Here is a 25,182-nt window from a genome sequence, read left to right on the forward strand (position 1 = left end):
TAATGGATACTGTTGGAGAAATCCTTGAGTACCTTAAAGAGGATTTGATAATATACTAATTATTAAGGTTTTTACAAGAGAATTTAGATAGTGGAAACTCTTTACAAAAACAAGGTGCTCAGTTGCACATATATTGAGAAACCTGGAGTATAGAGTCATAAAATCTTTAAGGAGGCAACTGATTTTGATAGTTGCTTAGAATTCGAATTTCTATTAAGAAATCCCATAGAGATAATGTTTATGTAATTTTTTCCTCAGATCATTGTCCTTTCCTGTGAAATATACTAATCACCATGGTCATCAAATTTTGTGTCACTGGACCTGTTGTTCTCAGTATATTTCGTATTGTATAATGGTTATTTTATCCTATGGAGTTTATTGAAGTTTAATATGCCCTTAAGTGTAATTTGTTGGATCAAATTTTCTTTATAAGATTATTATTACTGACACACACTATAGGTGATGAAGTATTAGAATGGAATGGAAGACTACTGCAAGGAGCCACATTTGAGGAAGTATACAACATCATTCTAGAATCCAAACCTGAACCACAAGTAGAACTTGTAGTTTCAAGGCCTATTGGGTAAGTTGGTTTCAGTATTTTATATGTGTGTGAAGTTGAATACTGTTAAACAATTTGTAATGTGCCATTTAATAATTTCTGATTGCTTTATGGAAATAAATTATTTTGTAGACAATAACTTTTTCTCTTTCCTTACCAAAAGCACCACATCAAAAATAATGATATCTCTTTATCTGATCATATAGATGGTAGAATATACAGTTAATTACAAAAGAAGAAATATTTAGGTGTTTATTCATTTTGTTGTAACACTTTAGAAGGTGGTTATAGGATTTAGTAGGGGAAGGAGACTATAAATCATCTATAGTCTACAAATTTTACATTTTTCAAAATAGAGATTTCAACATAGGAAAGAAAGGGCCAAAGGACATACAATTCCTAGATAGAGGTAATAGTTTATGGAAAAACATGAAATGTTTTTTAGCAAGGTAGACAAACAGACCAAAAATAAGCAAACACCAAAGTACTCTTTGGCTTTGTAATTTATACCTCTGTTTTATAATGCCTATGCATTAAATATAATGCCTATAAATTACAATTGACAATTTCCAAACACTGGCAATAAATATTAAAGAGGCAAGTGAATTACATTGTATGCCAAGGTAAAATATATACCTATATCAGAGTAAAAGCAACAGAAAAATATTACTGTTAGTGAATTATTACATGCAGATTTGGGGTACGAGCATTCTAGGGTAAAGCCTACAGAAATCCTTTGTTGTAGAATGGTAATGTCCAGTTTTAATTCATTTAGGAAATGATGGGCCTGTATTATTTTTATCTCTTTTTTAAAAATGCTGAAGAAAACGACTTAGGGTGGTAGCTTAGTTTTATTGAAATGTTCATTTTAAAGTATTAAATCTGGCACTTGAAATTGTATTCATTTTTTATTTTGTCTTTTCATAGTTTTGTATTATAGTAAAACTGCAGTGCATAAGATTAGTGTATTGATCAAATATATTTCTTGGTATTAAAGGATCTTCAAGTCATATTTTTGTTTAATATTTTAAAGAATTTATAGTCCTTTATGTAATTTACTGAATGAATGTAACCATTAATATTTACCCCTTGTGTCAAATCTCAAATAAAAAGATACAGTTATTTTTGGTGTAAATATAGTTCCAAGGTAATGTTGAGATTCCCCATAAGAAACATGTTTGCCTTTTTCTCAATGATGTTACTACATTTTAAAAGTTTCCGGTGGCTCACGCCTGTAATCCCAGCACTTTGGGAGGGCGAGGCGGATGGATCACTTGAATTCAGGAGTTCAAAACCAGCCTGGCCAACATGGTGAAACCTCGTCTCTGCTAAAAATACAAAAATTAGGCTGAGGCAGGAGAATTGCTTGAACCCAGAAAGTGGAGGTTGCAGTGAGCTGAGATCGCACCACTGCGCTCCAGCCTGGTGACAGAGTGAGACTCCATCTTAAAAAAATAAAAATAAATTAAATAAAATGAGTTTTAATCACAATATGAATATCTTACTTTTTATTTTGGTGATATTTTATTTGCACTTTAATGTTACTGATTTAGAATAGCAGGTAAAACCAAAGAGCAGAATAGAATAAAAATGTATCTGTAAAACTTATCTTGTTGAATACAAATTTTTTATAATGGGTAATTGTGTAGTGAGGCACATAGAAAATAAAGTCTATTTTTAAAAGTATGCTGTGGATGCATGTGAATTTTAATTCCTTTTAAATAATTGGGGTTAGCCCAGGATACTTTTATTAGCAATAAGTACTAAGGCTTATTTGTTTCCTATTTTATATAATGCCACTATTATACACAGTTTTCTTCATTTTACACTCTCCTATTAATAGGTTGATAATGATAAAAAATATGAGTTGCATTAATTGTTGAAACAGTTTCTTTTTCTTTTTTTTTTTTTTTATCATTTCAGAGATATACCGAGAATACCTGATAGCACACATGCACAACTGGAGTCCAGTAAGTTTTATTTATGCTGGAAGAAAATGTTATTTATAATTGCATTCATCAGAAGTCAGATGAAGTATTTAGCTAGTAATGTGAAGTAAGAAATATGATAACCTTGTTATTAAGTCTGTAAGCATATAAAGATGGAAAATTTAGTATTATTTCATGTCACTGTGGGAAAAAATACAAAAATGTAGAATATTTTAAGTTTTTTTTAAACACGTCTTATTACAGATTTTTAGATAGCATTATTAAGGTATACTACAATAAACTGCACATACTTACAGTACACAATTAGGTAAGTCTTGAAATACATATATACCTGTGAAACCATCATCCCAACAAAAAATCATGAATATATTCACTACTCCCAAAAATTCACCCCCAAAACTTCCCCTAGTTTTAAAATTTGTAACCTCATCCTCATTAAGTGGGGGGAAATGCTTGGAATAAACTAGTGAATAATTACATTTATTCTAATTTATATTTTTGAAAAGTGGGATAACAGTTCTGATTTAACATCAGAGCAGTAGTGGAACAATAAATACAGAAGTTTAATGTCAAATTTATCTATAATTTTAAAAACTATTTGAGTGCTATTTCAAATGTTAATTTTTTCCAATGAACTAAGTTACTTTATTGATTGAGAGTACAGTAAGGGATATTGGGAGAGAGGAAAAAAAGGATTGCAGTTTGAAATATGTTGATCAGGATAGACCACACTGAGAAGGAAGGATTGAAGGAAACATTTGGAGTGGCTGCCTGGGGGGAAATCTTTCCAGGTACAGGATAGGTGGATGCAATGGCAAGAAAGCCTAAGGTGCATTTAAGGAAATTCAACGAGGCCAGTGTAGCTGAATGGAGTGAGCAAGAGGAAGAATGGTATGAATGAGGATAGAGGAATAATGAGCAAATTGCATAGGCTATATAACCCACTGTAAGGACTTTGACTTTTACTTTCAGGAAAATTGGGAGCTATCTAGGATGATTTTGTGTTAAAATCTGGCTACTAGATTGCAAATAGATTAAATAGAGTTGAGGGTAAAAGCAAAGAGACTAGGGAGAAGGCTAATCTAGTGGCAAGATAGTGGTGACTTAAACCGTGGTGGTGGCAATGAGGATGGTGAGAAGTGGTCAGATTCTCTATATACCACAATAATTGAGAATGTACTATTAAAATAGATGTTTTTTACTTTCATATTTACAATTACAAGTTTCTTTAAAGTCTTTATCAGAGTAGTCCTTTGAATGCCATAGCTCTATACTTTACAATATGGTCCCATGGCTTGATTTAGTATCTTTGACTACATGCTAAATGATTTTATCCAAAATAATATCATGATCACATAAAACTGTAACATAAATAATAAAATTATAATTATAATAAAATGATATTATCATCATTATCCTTATTGCTCCCATTTTATTTAGTACTTGTAACTGTGCTTGATGTTGTACCTATACCATCACATTTAATTTTTACAACAATCCTATGGGGTAGGTTAAAATTTTTATTCACCTTTATTACATCTCTCAGATATTGCATGAGCAGCATGGAAACCTTTATCTTATTTTAGCTATTTAAAAAGACCCCTACAATTCCAAAATTGTTTCTGAGGAGACAGGAGTCCTTTCTCAGATTAGATCCAATCTTTTATTCTTTAAACATTGATTTTTTCCAAGCCCCTGTCCTTAACCCTCTTTATTCCTGGTTACTCAATAAAGTTTTTTCTTCTTATGGTTGTAATTGCCAGCTGTATGACTTCCAAGTTTACATTATCAAAAGGAGCTATCATTGTCCCTACACACCTGGATGTTCAAAGAATACATTCTGTTGTGTCTTCCTGCTGCCTGAAGCTTAACAACCTTTATTGTAAAAAACAACAACAATGACAACAACAACAACAAAAAACCCAGCTTATTTCTTAGTAGAAAGGTTTCATTCTTTCTACTTGCTAGTAATATAAAAGGTATCACCATTACTTCTAATCCCAAGGCTTGCAGTTTCCCCTCATTTCCAATTAGGCATACCACTCTACAGGTTAATTTCCAACACTAGTCTCTACTTTGACATTTGGTCCCATCTGTACTTCCACATACCTGCTTTACATCTCCCATTGGATGTCCCAGAGATGTTGTAGGTTCACGGTATTCCCAATTAAGTTTTTATACATCCATTCCCTTAAATATAGGTCTTCCTGGCCGAGCATGGCGGCTCACGCCTGTAATCCCAGCACTTTGGGAGGCCGAGGCTGGTGGATCACGAGGTCAGGAGATCGAGACCATCCTGGCTAACACGGTGAAATCCCGTCTCTACTAAAAAAAAAAAAAATACAAAAAATTAGCCGGGCGTGGTGGCAGGCGCCTGTAGTCCCAGCTACTTGGGAAGCTGAGGCAGGAGAATGGCGTGAACCCAGGAGGCGGAGCTTGCAGTGAGCCGAGATCACACCACTGCACTCCAGCCTGGGCGACAGAATGAGATTCCGTCTCAAAAAACAACAACAACAACAAAAAAACCAAGTCTTCCCCAGTGTTCTGAATCCCAATGAATATCAGCATGTTCTGTCGAGAGAACACGACAGACATACGGGGAATGTTCTTGTCCCCAAGAATCAAAATAGTGACAATAAATATTTAACATTTTATTCCTTTTTTTCATGCCCCTTACTTCTTTCTGCTAGTTTGTTATATTCTGCCAGACATCGTTTTAAAAATTTAATAATTTTGGACTTATTTTCTTAATATTTGCAAATGTAGTCTTTAAGTTGCTTTAATGATTTATGTTTTGATTACTCCTTGTTTCTACTTTTAAATTTTTCTTAATATGTCATTGTAAGATATGAATATAGTACACTTAATAGATAGTAACTAAGTCCTGAGGTAGAGGCCTGTCTCTACTATAATTGGCACAGAAAATGGTTCACTGTTGGTCTTAAGAGAATCCCTGTAGTGCACTTTTGCTTCCAAAAAAACCCTTTAAGAATATTTGGAAAGTTGTGTCTAAGAAAATGGTCTATATAATGACATTTTGTGGACATCAGAAAAATAAATAATTTAAAAGATATATGGCAAAACTTACTAAATACTTGTGAAGAGCCATTGTTATTATTCGCTATGTGTAATTATCGTTTCAGGTTCTAGCTCCTTTGAATCTCAAAAAATGGACCGTCCTTCTATTTCTATTACCTCTCCCATGAGTCCTGGAATGTTGAGGGATGTTCCACAGTTCTTATCAGGACAACTTTCAGTATGTAGTCATTACATTTACTCTTCTTTTTGGAATATCAAATAGTGTTTTTAAAATACGATGCTCGTTTTTTACAAACCAAGTTATTCCTAGAACATAATTGTGCTTTTAACCTCCCACTTTCTCATTCTTTTAATTTTTGAAATCCAATTTTGATTATTTATCATATTGCTTCATTTATTAAGAGTTAGATTTTCTGGAATTTAATAAAAGTTAGATTTTGTAAAGGTACCTAAACTTTTTTTTATGTTAGTAATTATAACAAAATTCAAGTTCATAATTTTTGCTCTATACCTTAAGATGACTATAAATCGTCATAGATTTTTAAGAGAAATAAAAATGTTGCACTATATAAAGATGGTATTTCAGATAAAAGTAAATACGTATTCTTCACTGCTTTTCAACTTTAAGGATATTTGGTGTCAGTTCATAGTAATCATTGGAGTTGAATATTGCTATGAAATATAATGATATTTGAGATGTTTTTATCAATAGACAAAATGAAATAAATAGAGAAATATATAATGGATTGCCAAATACTTCAGATAACTTTGCACATTAAGTGATCCCTGATTTGAACATTTTAAAATAAAACTTAAATGTTCATTTATGAATTTTATATTGTGTTGATATTAGAGAAACTTTACAAATGTAAGTCTTTACTTTTTATTCATTTGTTCTGTTGTAATTCCCTCATTAAACCATTTTAAAATAGTGAAATAATAAATTTATTGTTATATATTAGAAAAATACAGGTTAATATTACCAGTATTGTTGGTGATTACCAAACTTGAAATTTCATTAGTATTAAAATGCTATTTAGGTTGTCAAAATTCAGACCTTGAATTTTGGATTAAAAAAAAGTTACAGTTAAAAATTAAATTATTTGAGGCTGATATTTTAAGCCCAAAAAAGATAGCTCTTTGTTAAATTAGCTATGAAATTTCTCCTTTGGTTTTTTTTGGGGGGTGGGGTGGGGAGGAAAGGGTAGTATTTGATTTTTCTGAAGTATTTTCATTAATTAAAAGGAGTTATAGGAAGTATATGCAAAAAGGAAAAAAGTTCATTTGAAGTTATTAAAAAAATCATTAGACATGTCTTTTTTAGAATGATTTTGACCATAAAGGTGAGAATAACAGAAAAGTTACGTAAGGAATATGTGATGCTATTAGGAGATTGTAAATGTTCCACTAAAATATATTTCTTCCTTTATTATCTTTTTTCCTTTCTATTTCATAAACAGAGTGAACTTTTTCATTTGAGGCCAGTGGTCTTTTTTCAAGTCTACAAAATAAGTAGCATCTTTCTACTTATTCTTACATATATCGACAGCCCATATGTTGTCATTTATAGTTACAAATGTGTATTTTCTTCTACTATACTATAAAATGCTAATAAATGTTGTTTCTTATTATGGAACCATTTCAATAGTTCATCCTTAAATAATGATCCCAGCCCCAAAAGTCTGTCTGTCTGTCTGTGTCTGTGTGTATGTATAATTTGCTTGAGTTGGTAAAGAAGGAGTGGAAGTTAGATTTCTATAATAAGTAAGTATCACTTTGTTATCTCATTTGAATCCCAAGGTCTTATTACAGATTGGACTAAGAGGGTAGGATGAGAAGCATAGTTCAGGGATTTAGACAAATTTCAAATTCAACTATTTTTCTTCATGGTTCAAAATTAATATGGTAAAAGGTACATCTGTTAAATATTTGGGGGAAATATAAACTTACGAGTTTCACTTCTAAATTTATGTATAATGATGTAAAGTTATAGTCTTTAGATTTATAAATGATTTTGTAATTTAAAATGTGTACTATTTTCTCCTTTTCTTATGACTTGGAAGGAATATGTTCCACTATGATATTAGTAGTAAAACTTTTAGCTGTATATGTTTTGAAATTGTTCACACATATACCCATACCCCACCCACATATATAAAAAATATTGGTTATAAATATACTGCATATTTATTGTGGGAAATCTGGAAAGTACAGAAAATTAATAAGACATAAAATCACCTATAATCCTGACACTAAAATATAACCATTCACTACATGTAAATTTTTAAACAAAACTAAAAAAAAAAATATGCTTTTGAATCCTGATTTTTCTGTTAGTAATATTGTGGGCTTTTTCCTGTCTTTAAAAATTCCTCTTAAAATTGTTTTAATGGCCATTTTAATACTTCATTGTAACCTAAATCACTATTATAGGTTATCTTGCTTGTTTCTAACTTATATTTTTATGAATAATGATACCGTGGAAATCCTTGAATATAAATCTTGAATATTTTTGTTAGGACAAAATTAAATTGTCAGGATAACTTTCCAGAAATAAAATTATAATATAAAAGGCAAAGGAAAATTTTAGGATTCTTGAAATCTATTTTCAAATTTTTCCTTCAGAAATGATTTTACCTAGTTAAACTCCAATCATCTACTTAAGAAATATATGTTAAGTTTTGACCCCCACATCAGGTATAGTGCTAGTCACTGGGAATACAAGTTTTTACCTTCATGTAATTTATGAATTTTATTCTTATATTTTTGCATCCAAGAAAACATAACTAAGATGCTATCTTGTATATGATAGTTCCCTTTATATTTAATCCTGTCTCTATCAGCCTGGAGACAATTTTGGTTTGCTCTAATGATGTAGAGGTTGGAAAAATATATCTACATATATCAACCCTAAGGAAAACTAGGAAGTCATAAACCAACATGACAATTCCTTTTTCCTTCTTTTCTACCTTTGGACATTTTTGCTTTTGGTTAGTTTTTACTTAGGCCCATACTTCACTTACAAAATTATGAAACTGCTAATGCCTGAGAACAATGATAATTTTTATAGTATGTGAGCTGACCTTCCTAATATTCTGTCAGTTCATGTCTCAAATAGAAAATATATACATATAATATCATTCTCAAAGGAGGTGATTATAAAAAACATGTAATGTAAATTTGTTGTTTACATTGTCATGCTCAAGGCTGTTGATTTTTTTAAATGTATGCAATTTATTTTCTCTCCATGGTTGAATTGTCCTGCTGCTTATTATTCTAGAGCATAACAGTGAACATGCCATTAATGTATTTGGTGAAGAAAATCAGCATGAGTTCAGGTTTGTGCCACGTAGGCTGTATGTTAGCATTTTCACTGACAGCACTCCCTTATTAGGACTCCATTTTTCATATGTGTTCTTCCAGAATTTAGCAGTTTTTTCCTTCAGTGGATTACTTTTGTAGTTCTTAATAGTTTTAATTAGTTTATAGTCTTTGGCTAGTTTTATAATAGGGCGTTAAAAGAAAATATAGCTTTCAATTATTTTCAAAGTGAGAAAAGGCTCAGAATTCTCTTTCTGTGGGAACATATTACACAATTGATACTATTGATAATCATATTTTATTTCATTCACTTCATGATCTGTGATTGATTTACGGTTGCAGTGTTTTTCCAAGTTACTTTTAAAAATATCTTTTGACTCTATTTTAAGTAAATATTACAAATATCCATTTTCTATGCCTATTTAAAAGGAATACATAATTTAAGGAGAGGTATGTGTCCTTTCTATCTCCCTAGAAACTCCATAGCCTTTTAAAAACTTTCTATAAATGACAGGTTTTTTTGAGCTTTTATCTTTTACATTTCATTGTCATAACTTTGTTATTCTGAAAGTATTGTATGAAAGGAATGTTCTAAAGATAGTAGTGCAATTAATAGTGGAAAGTGACATTAAAAATGCAAAATGAATTGTGGGGTACAAATTCAAATTCTTCATTTGTATGAAGCCTGAATTCTTATAGAGATCATCAGGTCTCTCATGCTTACAATAAATGAATTAATAGTAATTACAAATTACAGTGAGACACATAGTAGTTTGCCATCCCTATCTGAAATATCTATAGAGACAGAAAGCAGTGGTTACTAATGGACAGCGAGATGGAAAAGTAGGGAGTGATTACGTAAAGTTCAGAGTGTTCTGGGATGATGAAAATATTTTGAAACTGGAAGGAGGTGGTGATTCCACAGAATTCTGAACACAGTAATTGCCACTGAATTGTATACTTTAAAATAGTCAGTTGTATGTTTTGTGAATTTTACCTTAATTTAAAAAATATTGTCAACACAAAAAGATATTTTTATAGCCATATTTTAAATATAAACTCATGGGTGAAGATTAGGTGTAAATTGCCATAGGTCTTAGAAGGTTGATTTCAGAAGTCTGTGAGATGCATGTATGAGTTCATTTTAGAACATGGAAAAATGTTTGCTTTAAAGGATTAATTTATTTTAAAGTATTATTTCTTTTAAAGTGAATCTTTTATTTTATGACATAATATTTACTTGTAAAAATATTCTGTAACATTAATATTTTTGGTCTAAAACAAAACAGGTAGGAGGACAGGGGAAATAAAATGTATTTCTAAAGTACCTTGTTTAGTCCCTGTCTTCAACATGCCAAATTTCTCTATGAATTTCATATATCCCCTCTGTCATTTGCTAAAGCATTATAATAGCCTGTGGTTATGCCGACAGACATCAGTAACACACTCCACATCTGAATATTTCTTTCTTCCTTTGGGAATATTTCCACATAAAAAGGAAGACAGCTTAGATTTGAAACTGCCTTGGTTTTGAAAGAGACAGAGAGAGAGAGAGAGAGAGAGAGATTGAGAGAGAGAGAAAGATGACTCATGATTGAATGACACTCTGCTTTTAAGTCTGCTTTCCTTTGGGTTTTAGATTTATGTCTTAAATAAACGTGTCTGTTCAATGCCAACTGAATTGAGCAAAAGTACTCCTAGTACTCATTATCTGTTTCCAGTTAGCAGTGAAAAGACAGAAGCCTTTAACTATTTATGATTTTGAAGTAGACAAGAGAGACATCCCTAAGAAATGTGAGGAATGGGATGGAGTCTTGGTGATAGAAGCAGAATTAAATGCCTTGAAATCCATTCCCAAACCTGATTATGTTCTGATTTAACTGTTGGAATGCCTAATAAAGGCACAACATTCTGATTTTTGTGGTGTCTTTTGGAAACTGTTTCAACATGAAAACAAAAGTCAGTAAGAGAAAAATTTGATTTGATTCTGAGAATTTGATTTAGTTATTTAATTAGAACTGGGTTCTATTTTCTGTCTTTACACTATCTTGCTTTTTGTTTGAGTATGGGCAAGTGTGACTAGCCCTTTTCTGTGTTTCCTCATCTACAAATTGTGAGTAGAAGCAACTACCTCATAAAGTTGTTGGAAATACCATGAGGCAATAAACTTACAATAAACTGTCAATAAAGGCTTGGAAAATTATAACAAACTGTATAAGCAAAAAGAAATAAGATATTGTCATTAATAGGTGTGATTAGCAATAAGCAGTGTTATCTTGAGTGATACATAATAAATGTCTGATGATGGTGTTTCAATACTAGAACCTCATAGGGATTCACCAAGTGTGAATCAACTAATTAGTCCAATGTATTTTGGCACACTTTTATTTTAATGTGTTTATTCTTTTAAGAAATTCTAAAGCCAACTTGGCTAATAATTTTTGGACTTTGGGTAGACATACTTTGGAGAAGTCACACAATTACTTCCACAGATGGCTTTTCACTAATAACTCTGTAATACATTTTCAACTAACTTCTTTTTGCACTATTCTGTTTTTTATGTAGTGTGTTTAAGGATAAAAGATGAAATTTATTGATTCTTGGGTTATGCTTATAATCATTCTTTCAAAGTGCTAGCCCAAATATATTATTTTATATCCAGTCTTAATTCTTGTTATGTGAACTACATTTGAAAAATTGGATTATACAAATTCTAATATTTTGTATAGTTTTTAATGTTTTTTGGCATTGGACAAAATTAATTTATTCATCACACTGAAGTACTTAATTTTGATAAATATTGTCATGGAAAAATTGTATTTAAGGGATAGTTGTATGTGTTTGTTTTTACTTTTGGTCTTTTAGTTCCAGCGTGTTGTCCTTTTTGGTTTTGTTTTATTGCTTTTTTCTTTAATTTTGCTTACCAGAGCCAAAGCCTTAGTAGAAGAACAACGCCTTTTGTTCCTAGGGTTCAGGTAAAGGCCTTGTCTGCCTGATAGAAACTAAAGTTGTGTTTAACCCTTATTTGTATGTTTTTGGAAAATGCGTTAGTAGGAAAACTTTTTTTGGTATGTTGCTCCAAATCATATTATTGACTTTCAAATCATTTTATTAGCCAGCCTGTAAAATTTTGCATGGGGATTAGAATATTGAATAAAAATTTAAAGAGACATCTTTGTTAGTGATTTTATATGATAAACTAAATATTAAACCTTATAGATTTCAAAATGGAATTTAATGTAGATTTAATGTAGATTCTACATATATATGACATTTACAGAAATAGCTAATTTTATACTGTTGATATTTTCCTTTATTACACTAAGGTTGCTGTCTCTTTAAATCACTCATTATGTCACTTAACATCTATATTCTCTTGCATTTTCCAAGTAATAACTCCTTGAGGAGATTGGCAAATAAATTTGTACCTTATTTAAAATATGAATTTTACACATATTATATATAAGGTTCAGGTTTTGGAAAGTATTTTGCTTTGAAAGAACAAAATTATAATCTAAATAAAATAAGTTGGATTTATTTTGTTAATATTTTGCCATTGTTTTATTTAATTTTATGTAATACTTGGGTACAAGTTGTTTGCCTCTTTTCATTAGGAAACCCTTATATGGTAAAGTAATGGCAATATAGTTTTTTTTAAGTAGTATTATGCTCTCCTTGCTTTGCTGCATGTTGTTTTTAATAAATTTGTTGCTTCTGAGTAATACTTATTTTGTTTAAACTTTTAAAATTAAATTATTCTTGTTAATATTATACAATATAAAATATTTACCTATGCTGCTTAGGTCCTACTTAGGAAAATTAAAAATAGTTACATGCTAAAGCTGGAATGAGAAATATTTTAAAACAATTTAAATTATACTAATATTTTTATTAATGAAATTGGGGCTGAACAGGAACTATGTCAGGACCAGAATTGTGAAGACATGTTTGTTATATTTGGGGGAATCAACAGCTATATTTTAAACACTTATTTAAAAAGCACAGATAAGAAATTAAGAATGTTATAAAGTGATGTACCTAATAAAACCTGTTTTGATTATGTGAACTGGATATCTATTAAAAACTTCAATGCAAATCCTATAATATAAATAAAAATTAGGGCTATATTCAAATACTCAGTTTAAGGCAGTCTATTAAAAGGTGTAATTTTGGTCAAATAATTAGTAAAGTTAAAATGTGCCTATTTGCTATTTAAATCATTTTAATATTTGCACATTTATAATTTATACTTTAGTAAACTCTAAAATATTATACCAAAAATATGAAAGCCATATGTTTACTCTGCGTGAGAAATTGATAATATTAGTAACTGATAATATTTTGGTTTTCCATGGCATAAGGAAATCTGAAAAGAATACTCTGTATCAGACTTTTGAAATATATATCTCAAATGCTAGTTTTAATGATTTTAAAGGAGAAAAAATATTGATGGTGGAGATGGCAACAAGTACTTAGTTTAACCCCCCAAAACGTTCTCATAGAAATCAATAATTTGCTCTAATAATTTTTAGCTTAGTCTCATAATAATTATTGTTTCTTAAATGTAACATTTATTGGAAATAAATTGCAGAATCTTTTTTTTTCCTTTGAGGTGCTTAATATTCATGTCATGACCCTCAGAGAAAGCTTTTTAATGTCTCAGAAAAAATGAAGCCATGAACTCTTTAAAACTGGTGAAAATAGAGAATACCATAGAAATCAGTTGGGTTTTTGTCACACATTTAGAACCATGATACTATCTATAACACCTCTTTGATCTCATATACAATTAAACACTCCTGCATTTCTTTCTTTCTTTGTTTTTCACTTATGTCTTTTGCCAGAAGAATAGTCTCTTTTTTGCCCGTTTTTCTTATCTGTATCTATGTTCTAATATTATTAGACAAGCAAATATTTGAACTGTTTTCCTTTCGTATTTTGGAGACTTTTTTCTTCAAGTTGTTAATCTCTTAATCTAAGGCAGTGGTTCTCAAATTTTAATGCGCTTGAGGATCACCAGAGGACTTGTTAAAATCCAACTTCCAGGGCCTCATTCTGATTCAGTAGGTGAGAAGTGGGCCCCAGGAATTTGTAACTTTTTAATAAATAAGTGAGATAATACTGACACGGAAAGTTTATTAATCACAATTTGAGAAATACTTGTCTAGGGTCTATTTTTGTACTTAGCAGCTAAATTGGTAACTATAATTTAAACAATTTGAATATTTCTTACTCATTCCTATAAAAGGGCTGATTCCATTTGGCAAAAAAAAGAAATAATTTTATATACTTTTTGGGGCTGTCAGTTTACCTTTTCTGACTCAAAAGTTGTTCAGTGTCTCATTCTCTAGGATATGAAGTGAGGGACTCGACAAAGCTATGTTGGAATTGGAACTGAACTGCCAGTGTTTCACGTATAACCAGTAGTGATTTTTAACTGTTATTCTCAAGTTCCAAATTTCTGTCCATTTCAGTTTCAACATAGTGGTTAGGTATGTGCTGAGTTCTGGGCCAAGATATGGATCAGAGCCATAATTATCATAGATCCTGACATAGTAGAATCAGACATCTAGGTGTGCAGGTGTGAGGTATATGTGTGAGGGGTGATAACTGTTAAATCAAGTGAATTCAGCAGTTGGATATGAAGTTCCCTTCCCTAATTATGGCACAGGGAAATGGTTCTCATTTTCTTATCTCAAATAATAAAATGTAATATTTTATCCTAAGGATATTATTCATCAACTTCACAAAAGAATGAAACTTAATGTCTGAATAAGGAAAAATTTTAAAGATGAATTCATTATCATTTTAAGTTCAAACTGAAGGAATCTATTGACTAAAGCTACTAGTAAATCCCTTTTGCCTATAATATTTTAAATGTTTTTAACTGTGAAACAACATAAAACATTTACTTGAAAATTCCCTATGAATGTTATATAAACAGGATATTATCTACTCAATTCATTTTGAGCACTTATTCTGAACTCAGTATTGTAGGAGAACCAAAATGAACTAGTGATTCTTGCATAAGTAAAGATACAGATCAGTCATTGTATATGAAGTCCTTAATTATGATAATGTAATTATGTGCATGATGTTAATAAGCAATCACATTAAGATAATAAAAAGCCCACATGCCTTGATCAGTCAAACTGAAATGTCTGAATCATTCTTTTATTCATTGAAGTTATTATAGTATATCCTTTTATTTTAACTAGCCACAATTTACTAAGTAAAGTTTATATTCTGTGCTAATGTTATTGTAAGAGAATGGGGTGAAGATTGGAAAAGTAAACATTGTGTTTGTGTAGTAAATGTTTGAATTGATAAATGAATATTTTTGCTTTTCAGATAAAACTATGGTTTGACAAGGTTGGTCACCAATTAATAGTTACAATTTTGGGAGCAAAAGATCTCCCTTCCAGGGAAGATGGGAGGCCAAGGAATCCTTATGTTAAAATTTACTTTCTTCCAGACAGAAGGTAAGGATATAAAACAAAAATAAATGTTCTGGAAAATAAATGAGAAAATGTTAATAGCAGTGGGTATTTCAATTCTGTATCATTTATTGGTATCATACTAGTGAGATATGTGAAGTTTAACATAAACGTGATGTTCTTAGGAAACAAAATAGAGTAAATAAGATTTTTAAAAACTTACATGTTGTATATGTGATTTTGAATATTAATTTTAGGCATGTGTGTATTATTTCTTGTATATATTTTCATTATTCAAAATCATTAAAAATTATGCTTCCTAAAATCAAATTTTTAACACAAATTATAGAGTCAAAAAGCTAAAATACTAGAATTTTTAGTCAAAAATACTAGCTTTTTTAGTAAAAAAGCTAAAAATAGTACTAAAAAGTACTCATTTCTCTACAATTTCTACCTCCTCTTACCAAGATAGTATTTCTCTCTATTCTATAAATTTAACAAGTTGTTTTGTATAATCACCTTATGAGTTCATGTCCTTTGTAGGGACATGGATGAAATTGGAAATCATCATTCTCAGTAAACTATCGCAAGGACAAAAAACCAAACACCGCATGTTCTCACTCATAGATGGGAATTGAACAATGAGAACACATGGACACAGGAAGGGGAACATCACACTCTGAGGACTGTTGTGGGGTGGGGGGAGGGGGGAGGGATAGCATTAGGAGATATACCTAATGCTAAATGACGAGTTAATGGGTGCAGCACACCAGCATAGCACATGTATACATATGTAACTAACCTGCACATTGTGCACATGTACCCTAAAACTTAAAATATAATAATAATAATAATAAAAAAGAAAACTTACCACAAGTCCCAGAATCACCTTCTTCAAGCATTATTTGTTTTGTGTCTCTTCTAATCAATATAAATGGTATTGTTCTACCCTTATTTTTTTTCTTTTTGTTCTACCCTGATTTGATTGGAGAGATATTTTATCCGAAAACAAATCTAATCACTCTGAATTTCAGGCATATAAAAAATAAAAGAGACTATTCAATAGGCATCATGAAAAAAGAAAGAAGGAATAATACCAGTTACCTTTCCCCAATTATCTGTCGGCATCCCTGCCTCCCACGGCAGAGTGCTCTCAAGATCTCGTTATTTTTTCTCAGGTTGAAAGTGGATAGGCACAGAAGTGATGTTAAATATGTTTATACGCTTTTGGAATCTCATTGATTTAGTTATTTAGTTCAAGTAGAAAGTCAAGGTTGAGTTGGGTACCAAAGTGTCACCTGAACAACAATCTCAGCAAAGAAAAGGACAAAAGAATAGACAATGAACAAAGGCTTTGCATTTTATTTGATACATATTTTGAAGTCAAAGCTGTATATCAGATTCTTCAGGATATATCAAGATGCCACAACATCAAAAGTTATTAGAAACTGTTTGCTATATAATTTTATCTTATAAAGTTTGATTAAGAAAGCTGTTTTTAACAATTTAGGTTGTCTTTTGGAGAGAGATACATGTGGAACTATAAGGGAAGAGGTCATCCATAATCATCTATGCTTTTGTGCACATTACTTAAGTTTCTACTTACTCAAAACTTTGAAGAGAAACATATTTTTAAGATGATTAAAGTCTTGCAAATTACTGAATTTCTTTCGTGACTATTTTTGCTTAGTTTTATTTTTATGTAACCCCTCTTCCTGGATTCTGACCAGATAGAGCTAAAATGGAAGCTCTTCTAGGCTGGGTGCAGTGGCTCATGCCTGTAATCACAGGATCACTTGGGGCGAGGAGTTCAAGACCAGCCTGAGCACCGTAATGTGACCCTATCTCTATGGTCGGGTGTGGTGGCTCATGCCTGTAATCCCAGCAATTTGGGAGGCCGAGGCGGGTGGATTACCTGAGGTCAGGAGTTTGAGACCAGTCTGGCCTACGTGGTGAAACACTGTCTCTACTAAAAATACAAAAAATTGGCCAGGCGCTGTGGCTCATGCCTGTAACCCCAGCACTTTGGGAGGCCGAGGTGGGCAGATCACGAGGTCAGGAGATCGAGACCATCCTGGCTAACAAGGTGAAACCCCATCTCTACTAAAAAATACAAAAAGTTAGCCAGGAGTGGTGGCAGGTGCTTATAGTCCCAGCTACTCGGGAAGCTGAGGCAGGAGAATTGCTTTAACCTGGGAGACAGAGGTTGCAGTGAGCCAAGATCGCAACACTGCACTCCAGCCTGGGCAACAGAGCAAGACTCTGTCACACACACACACACACACAAAATTAGCCAGGTGTGGTGGCAGGTGCCTGTAATCCCAGCTACTCGGGAGGCTGAGAGAGGAGAATTGCTTTAACCTGCGAGGCAGAAGTTGCAGTGAGCTGAGATTGCATGCGGCATTGCACTGCAGCCTGACGACAGAGCAAGAATCCATCTCAAATAAAAAAAAAGAGTAAAAGATGAAAGCTCTTCTTAACCAGTCCTTTATATTCCGGATGTAGTATTTTTTATCTTTTGTCAACACCAAGGAATGTGAGAGGCATTTGAGTGTTTCCTTCTCAGGTTATTTCTTAGCTGAGTTCCTTGTTATTTATCAGGAATTTGAAGATTCTTTAGATAAATTTTATAGCTTACTTTATTGATTAGGTTGTATCGAGGTTTCATCTGTAATAGTGAAAAGAATTCTCTGCCTAACTCAGAAAGTTACATTATCATCTTAACAATTTTTTATTTGTGGTTGACACAAGTTGTTACACATTAATAAAGGATTGTTTGTGCTTTTGTTATGAATTATTAAATTTTTTGACAATTTTTCTGAAAGAAATACTTGAACAAGTAAACAGAAAACAAATGATGCCTTTTTATTGATGAGACTTTTTAGAGGGGCCAGGGAGACTACATAGAAGAAATCTAGTATAGAATTTCAGTTAAGCCATGTGAAAATTATTTTCTAGATAATGTACTGTGTACTCTAAAAAATAACTGGGCTTGTTTTATACTCTTTTTTTATATCTTGAAGTTAGTTACTAGTTCAAATATATTTCTTCTTCTAATTTTAAGTAAAAACATCAAGTGTTGCATGCTGTTACTAAATTACATTTAATGGAAACCAAAGTCCTAGTAACATGAAAATAAATTTTTAGAAAAGGATTAGGTTGGATTTTATTTTTTTTAAAAAGTTAACTACCTTCTCAGCAGTTTGATGATTCATTAAAAGATTAATTATTTATTTTATTATAATTAGGCTTTCATTTTAAAATGATCTCTATAGCATGCTTATTGATCTTAGTGTTTAAATATTTTTAGCACCTTTTCAGTGTTTGACTTATGCAGTATGCTTTGATTCTAAAGGCTTTATTTATACTTCTAGAGAAAGTAAAACTCATTTTTTTTAACTTGCTGAAGATAACGTTATTTTTCATAGTTCTTTTTGTGAATTGGTGCTTGGGTACATACTAAATTGCCTTATTAAATTGTAATCATATATGTTAGGTTTATAAGAAACTTCAGAGATTGTCTATTCCTCTTCCTATCCAGTATAGAAATCCTGTCTAAAAATTTCATTCTTTATCTGAGAACTTTTTTCTGTCCTTACGAGGAAGTTCATGACTTCCTCTTCTTCTTCCTTTCAGATTTTGATATAAACCATTCTTTTTTTTTTTTTTTTTTTGAGACAGAGTTTCGCTCTTTTTGCCCAGGCTGGGGTGCGATGGCGCAATCTCGGCTCACTGCAACCTCCGCCTCCTGGGTTCAAGCAATTCTCCTGCCTCAGCCTCCCTAGTATCTGGGATTACAGGTGCCTGCCACCGTTCCTGACTAATTTTTTGTATTTTTGGTAGAGACGGGGTTTCACCATGTTGGCCAGGATGATCTCGAGCTCTTGACCTCGTGATCCACCTGCCTCGGCCTCCGAAAGTGCTGGGATTATAGGTGTGAGCCACCACCCCCAGCCAGATAAACCATTCTTGAATTAGATAGCAAGGCTCCAGTTAAATACTTTCATCCTGGCCTTCGTGGAAGGAACTTTATCTTTTGACAGGGTCTCAGAATTCATTCTTCATCAATGAAATATGAGTAGATGTTAAATAAATATTTGTTAAAGCTATAAACGAAGGGAGGGAGAGAAAAATCATACATCACAGTCCTTGTTTCAGATTAAGTTATTCCCATACACATTATCACTTCTTTCCATGTATAGAGGTAAAATCTCCTACATGGATTTGCATTGTCATTTTTCTGCCAATGCCTTCATGGTTAATAAAGCTACATTGCATGTTATCTTTTCCATGTGTATTAGCAAAATTCATTATTAATTAGTGTATTTAAAGTCATCTTTCTGCCACATTATATTGTGTGCTCTGGAAACATATATCTTCATCATTCAAGTAAAATCTATATTATACTTAAAATTCCAATGAGAAGAAGTTGCATTACTTCCCAATTTCAGAGACAGTTCTACCCCTTCTTTGTTCTCTCTCCTCCCAGTTTCCCAAAACTCTTGGAACTGTGTTGTGCTAAGATAATTTGTAGCAGTTGATACTGTTCTAATTGGAGCTTGTCTGTCATTTTAAATAATTCTCTTAGGTAGCTTAAATTGTATTTCCTAGAAAATAGTATTCCTATCCAGCCAGTGATCCTGTCTAATAAGCAAGAGTAATGATCTCCAAATAGGTTGGATGTACCCTAGGTGATGTATAGGATAATCCTTTCATGGTCAGGAAGAAATATCTGAATGTTTAAAAATTTTTATTTTATTATTTTTGATTTCTGTTTTAGTATATTTCCCAATATGGACAATATATTAGTATAACAGTATGGTAACACATGTACAGAGATATACAATGAAAAAGAACATGAAAACCTCTGAGCTGGCAATCCCATTTATTGGGATGGTTATCTTGCATTTTCAACCCACACTGTGGTGACTAGCTCACATAGAAATAAATTTACAGTGTTTTAAAATACCAGATACATGTCAAATAAATATGAATTTCTTATATTTAAAAAAGTATCTTTATAAAAAATAAATTATCATTGGTCATTAGCTAGGACTTTATAGATAAGAAGTTGTGAATATCACAATTTACTCATCTTTTTGTAACATGACTTCTGTAGTTTAAGTGAATAGTATATGTAATGTTACTGGTTAATTATCATTTAGAAGATTTTCAATAGGGTGATATGTTAAAAAAGTATGGAGTTAAGATTCTCAAGTCTGATTTTATTTAGATTTTGAGAAATATTAAGTTTTCAATAATATGTCATGGAAAAAATTTAACATTTATTGAAACATTGCTATGATTGTCATACCTATAAAGTGTGATATAGTATACACCTTATAATTTTCATAATAATTTTAAAAGTTGTACCATTTGCAATGTATGATAATTTTATGGTAAAACTTCACCTGACTTGTCTCCTGAGAAATTTTAAATTAAAAAATTTTAGGACAAAACTTATAGTTCTATGTAAGTTCATAATTCATTGTTTTTTTCCATAGTGATAAAAACAAGAGAAGAACTAAAACAGTAAAGAAAACATTGGAACCCAAATGGAACCAAACATTCATTTATTCGCCAGTCCACCGAAGAGAATTTCGGGAACGAATGCTAGAGATTACCCTTTGGGATCAAGCTCGTGTTCGAGAGGAAGAAAGTGAATTCTTAGGCGAGGTATCTGGAGTTGTTTTAAAGTTTATGCTATTCATGTTATCCTGAATACTTTTATTTATATAACTGTCAGTGTAATTTCATTTGTAGAATAGGCCGGGCATCGTGGCTCATGCCTGTAATCTCAGCACTTTGGGAGGCCGAGTCGGGCAGATCACGAGGTCAGGAGATCGAGACCATCCTGGCTAACATGGTGAAACCCTGTCTCTACTACAAATACAAAAAAAAATTAGCCAGGCATGGTGGAGGGCGCCTGTAGTCCCAGCTACTCGGGAGGCTGAGGCAGGAGAATGGCGTGAGCCCGGGAGGTGGAGGTTGCAGTGAGCCGAGATCACACCACTGCACTCCAGCCTGGGTGACAGAGCAAGACTCTGTCTCAAAAAATAAATAAATAAATAAAAATAAATAAATAAATAAAAAATAGATGTAGAATATCTGCAAAGGTAGGCACAATTTCTTTAATGGAATGTATTTCAGCTGCTGCTTTAGGACAAAACTTGATACTATAGAAAACAATTGTTCTACATATTCTGACAGTTTTTACATGTCAGTTCTTATTTTAGAACTCTCAGTGTTGAATGATAAAAGGTTTATATTTCACAAATGTATTGCTTTGTTTTATAGTAATATGTATATATCTTGGTAGTTTACTGAACAGACTGTACCACTTTATAAAACCATCAGATCTCGTGAGATTTATTCACTATGAGGAGAACAGCATGAGAAAGACCCACCCCCATAACTTGATTACCTCCCACTGGGTCCTTCCCATGACACATGGGAATTGTGGAAGTTACAATTCAAGAGGAGATTTGGGTGGGGACACAGCCAAACCATATCATTCCATTCTGTCCCCTCCCAAATCTCATGTCGTCACATTTCAAAACCAATCATGCTTTCCCAATAGTCTCCAAAGTCTTAACTCAGAATTAACTCAAAAGTCCAGAGTCCAAAGTCCAAAGTCTCATCTGAGACAAGGTAAGTCCTTTCTGCCTATGAGACTGTATAATCAAAAGCAAGTTAGTTACTTCCTAGATACAATGGAGATTCAGGCATTGGGTAAATACAGCCATTCCAAATAGGAGAAATTGCCCAAAACAAAGCCCCATGCAAGTCTGAAATCCAGTGAAGCTGTCAACTCTTAAAGCTCTAAAATAATCTCCTTTGACTTCATGTTTCACGTCCAGGTCACGCTGATGCAAGAGGTGGGTTCCCATGGTCTTGGGCAGCTCCGCCCCTGTGGCTTTGCAGGGTATAACCCCCCTCCTGGCTGCTTTCATGGGCTGGCGTTGAGTGTCTGTGGGTTTTCCAGGTGCACAGTGCAAGCTGTAGATGGATCTACCATTCTGGGGTCTGGAGGTTGGTGGCCATCTTCTCACAGCTCCACTAGGTGGTGCCCCAGTAGGGACTCTGTATTGGGACTCTGACCCCACATTTCCCTTTTGCACTGCCCTAGCAGAGGTTTTCCATGAGAGCCCCGCCCCTGCAACAAACTTTTACCTGGACATCCAGGCATTTCCATACATCCTCTGAAATCTAGGCAGAGGTTCCCAAATCCCAATTCTTGACTTCTGTGCACCTGCAGGCTCAACACCATGTGGAAGCTGCCAAGGTTTGGGCTTGCACCCTCTGAAGCCACAGCCCAAGCTGTAGCTTGGCTCCTTTTTGTCACAGCTGGAGCAGCTGGGATGCACAACACCAAGTCCCTATACTTGGTGTCACAGCAGAGGGACCCTGGGCCCAGCCCACAAAATCATTTCTTCCTCCTAGGCCTCCAGGCCTATGATGGGAGGGGCTGCCGTGAAGACCTCTGACATGTCCTGGAAACATTTTCTCCATTGCAGATAGGCGATTAACATTTGGCCCCTCATTACTTATGCAAATTTCTGCAGCTGGCTTGAATTTGCATAAATTCAAGAAAATGGGATTTTCTTTTCTATCGCATAGTCAGGATACAAGTTTTCCAAACTTTTATGCTCTGCTTCCCTTATAAAACTAAATGCCTTTAACAGAACCCAAGTCACATCTTGAATGCTTTGCTGCTTCAACATTTGTTCCACCAGATAGCCTAAATCATCTCCCTCAAGTTCAAAATTCCACAAATCTCTAGGGCAGGTGTAAAGTGCCACCAGTCTCTTTGCTAAAACATAACAAGGATCACCTTTGCTGCAGTTCCCAAAAAATTCCTCCTTTCCATATGAGAATACCTCAGCCTGGACTTTGTTGTCCATATAGCTATCAGCATTTTGGGCAAAGTCATTCAACAAGTCTCTAGGAAGTTCCAAACTTTCCTACATTTTCCTGTCTTCTTCTGAGCCCTCCAAACTGTTCCAACCCCTGCCCAATACCCAGTTCCAAAGCACTTCCACATTTTCAGGTATTTTTTTTTAGCAGTGTCTCACTGTACTGGTACCAATTTATTGTATTAGTTCATTTTCATGCTGCTGATAAAGACATTCTCGAGACTGGGAATTAAAAGAGTTTTAATGGACTTACAGTTCCACATGACTGGGGAGGCCTCACAATCGTGGTGGAAGGCAAGGAGGAGCAAGTCATGTCTTACATGGATGGCAGCAGGCAAAGAGAGAGAGAATTTGTGCAGGAGAACTCCTCTTTATAAAACAATCAGCTCTTGTGAGATTTATTCATTATGACGAGAGCAGCACGAGAAAGACCCACCTCCATTATTCAACTACCTCCCACTGGGTCTCTCCCATAACACAAGGGTATTGTGGGAGTTACAATTCAAGATGAGATTTGGGTGGGAACACAACCAAACTATATCAGTTTTTTTTTTTTCTGAGTAAATTAAATGGTAATCTCATGGGAAAAACAACAATCTATAGAAATATCAAAGTGAATGTTGTCAGCTAAGGAACCAAAGAGTGGTAAAACTAAAAACTCTTCTGTATTTCCAGCACCTTGGGAGGCCGAGGGGGGCAGATCACCTGAGGTCTGGAGTTCCAGACCAGCCTGACCAGTGTGGCAAAATCCCGTCTCTACTGAAAATACAAAAATTAGCTGGGCACAGTGGTGGGCTCCTGTAATTCCAACTACTTGTGAGTCTGAGGCAAGAGAATCACTTGAGCCTGGGAGGCAGAGCTTGCAGTGAGCCAAGATCGTGCCACTGCACTCCAGCCTGGGCAACAGAGTGAGACTCCATCTCAAAAAAAAAAAAAAAAAAAGCTACAATCCCTTGTGTGACCTTTGTGAGGAAGGGTCACACAATTGTTAGGAGCAGAGATTCTAGAGCTAGCTGCCTGGGTTTATATTCCTGGCACTACCACTTCTTAGCCTTGTGTCTTTGAACAAGTTATTTAACCCATCTGTGCTTCAGTTTCTTCTTCAGCCAAGTAGGAATAATACTAGTATGCAACTCAGGGTTAATATGAGAATTAAATAAGTGTGTTGTATTGTGTGTTTGTAATCCTTTGGAACACACTACCTATAATTTTGAAAATGACTAGGGAAAATTTAGGAAGAGTGAAATAACTCCAGGCATGGTGGCTCACACTTGTAATATCAATCCTTTGGGAAGCGGAGACAGGGGGATAGCTTGAGACCAGGAGTCCAAGACCAGCCTGGGTAACATAGCAAGAACCTCATGTCTAAAAAGAAATAAAAAAAGAAATTAGCCAGGCATGGTGGTGCATACAGTAGTCCCAGCTACTCAGGAGGCTGAGGTGGGAGAATTGCTTTACCCCAGGAGTTTGAGGCTGCATTTAGCTATGATTGCACCCCTGCACTCCAGCCTGGGTGACATAGCAAGACCCTGTCTCAAAAACAAAAAATAAAGAATGAAATATTAACTTGGCTGTATTGCTTCTTTACCTCCCTTAGATAAATAGTAATTTATCTTTATGTGGCAGTTCTTATAAACACAAAGCACAAACACTGTCACTTGCACAACCTCCTAAAAAAATAGACATTCATTTCTACAGACTTATATTTTGGGTAAATTTTAAAAATATTCCTATTATAAAATTTATATTATAATATGGTTCATATTTAAAATTCATTCTTGTTTTTTTCTTTTCTTGTTTTAAATCTTTAGCAGGATGGTATGATAAATACAGAATTTTAAATAAGACAGGCTGATTCAGTTTACACCTCTTTCACTTACAAGCTGGTGTGACCTTAGACAAGTTCTTTTAACCTTTGTCAGCCTTGGTATTTTTGCTTATGAAAATTAAACAATAAG

At 33.4% G+C, this 25,182-nt stretch overlaps 1 protein-coding gene across 25 annotated transcripts in view; it reads left to right on the forward strand.

The window, feature by feature from the left end:
- The window catches only part of RIMS2 (regulating synaptic membrane exocytosis 2), a 775,539-nt gene that overhangs the window by 429,316 nt on the left and 321,041 nt on the right, over positions 1-25,182 (forward strand). For all 25 annotated transcript variants that reach the window (XM_054499558.2, XM_054499559.2, XM_054499562.2 and 22 more), the window contains 5 exons: positions 460-583; positions 2,486-2,532; positions 5,655-5,767; positions 15,223-15,353; positions 20,813-20,984. In XM_054499558.2, coding sequence (XP_054355533.1) covers positions 460-583; positions 2,486-2,532; positions 5,655-5,767; positions 15,223-15,353; positions 20,813-20,984 — 587 coding nt within the window. The remainder of the gene's footprint in view (positions 1-459; positions 584-2,485; positions 2,533-5,654; positions 5,768-15,222; positions 15,354-20,812; positions 20,985-25,182) is intronic.

Source organism: Pongo pygmaeus, chromosome 7 (assembly GCF_028885625.2).
Source record: "Pongo pygmaeus isolate AG05252 chromosome 7, NHGRI_mPonPyg2-v2.0_pri, whole genome shotgun sequence".
Lineage (NCBI taxonomy): Eukaryota > Metazoa > Chordata > Mammalia > Primates > Hominidae > Pongo > Pongo pygmaeus.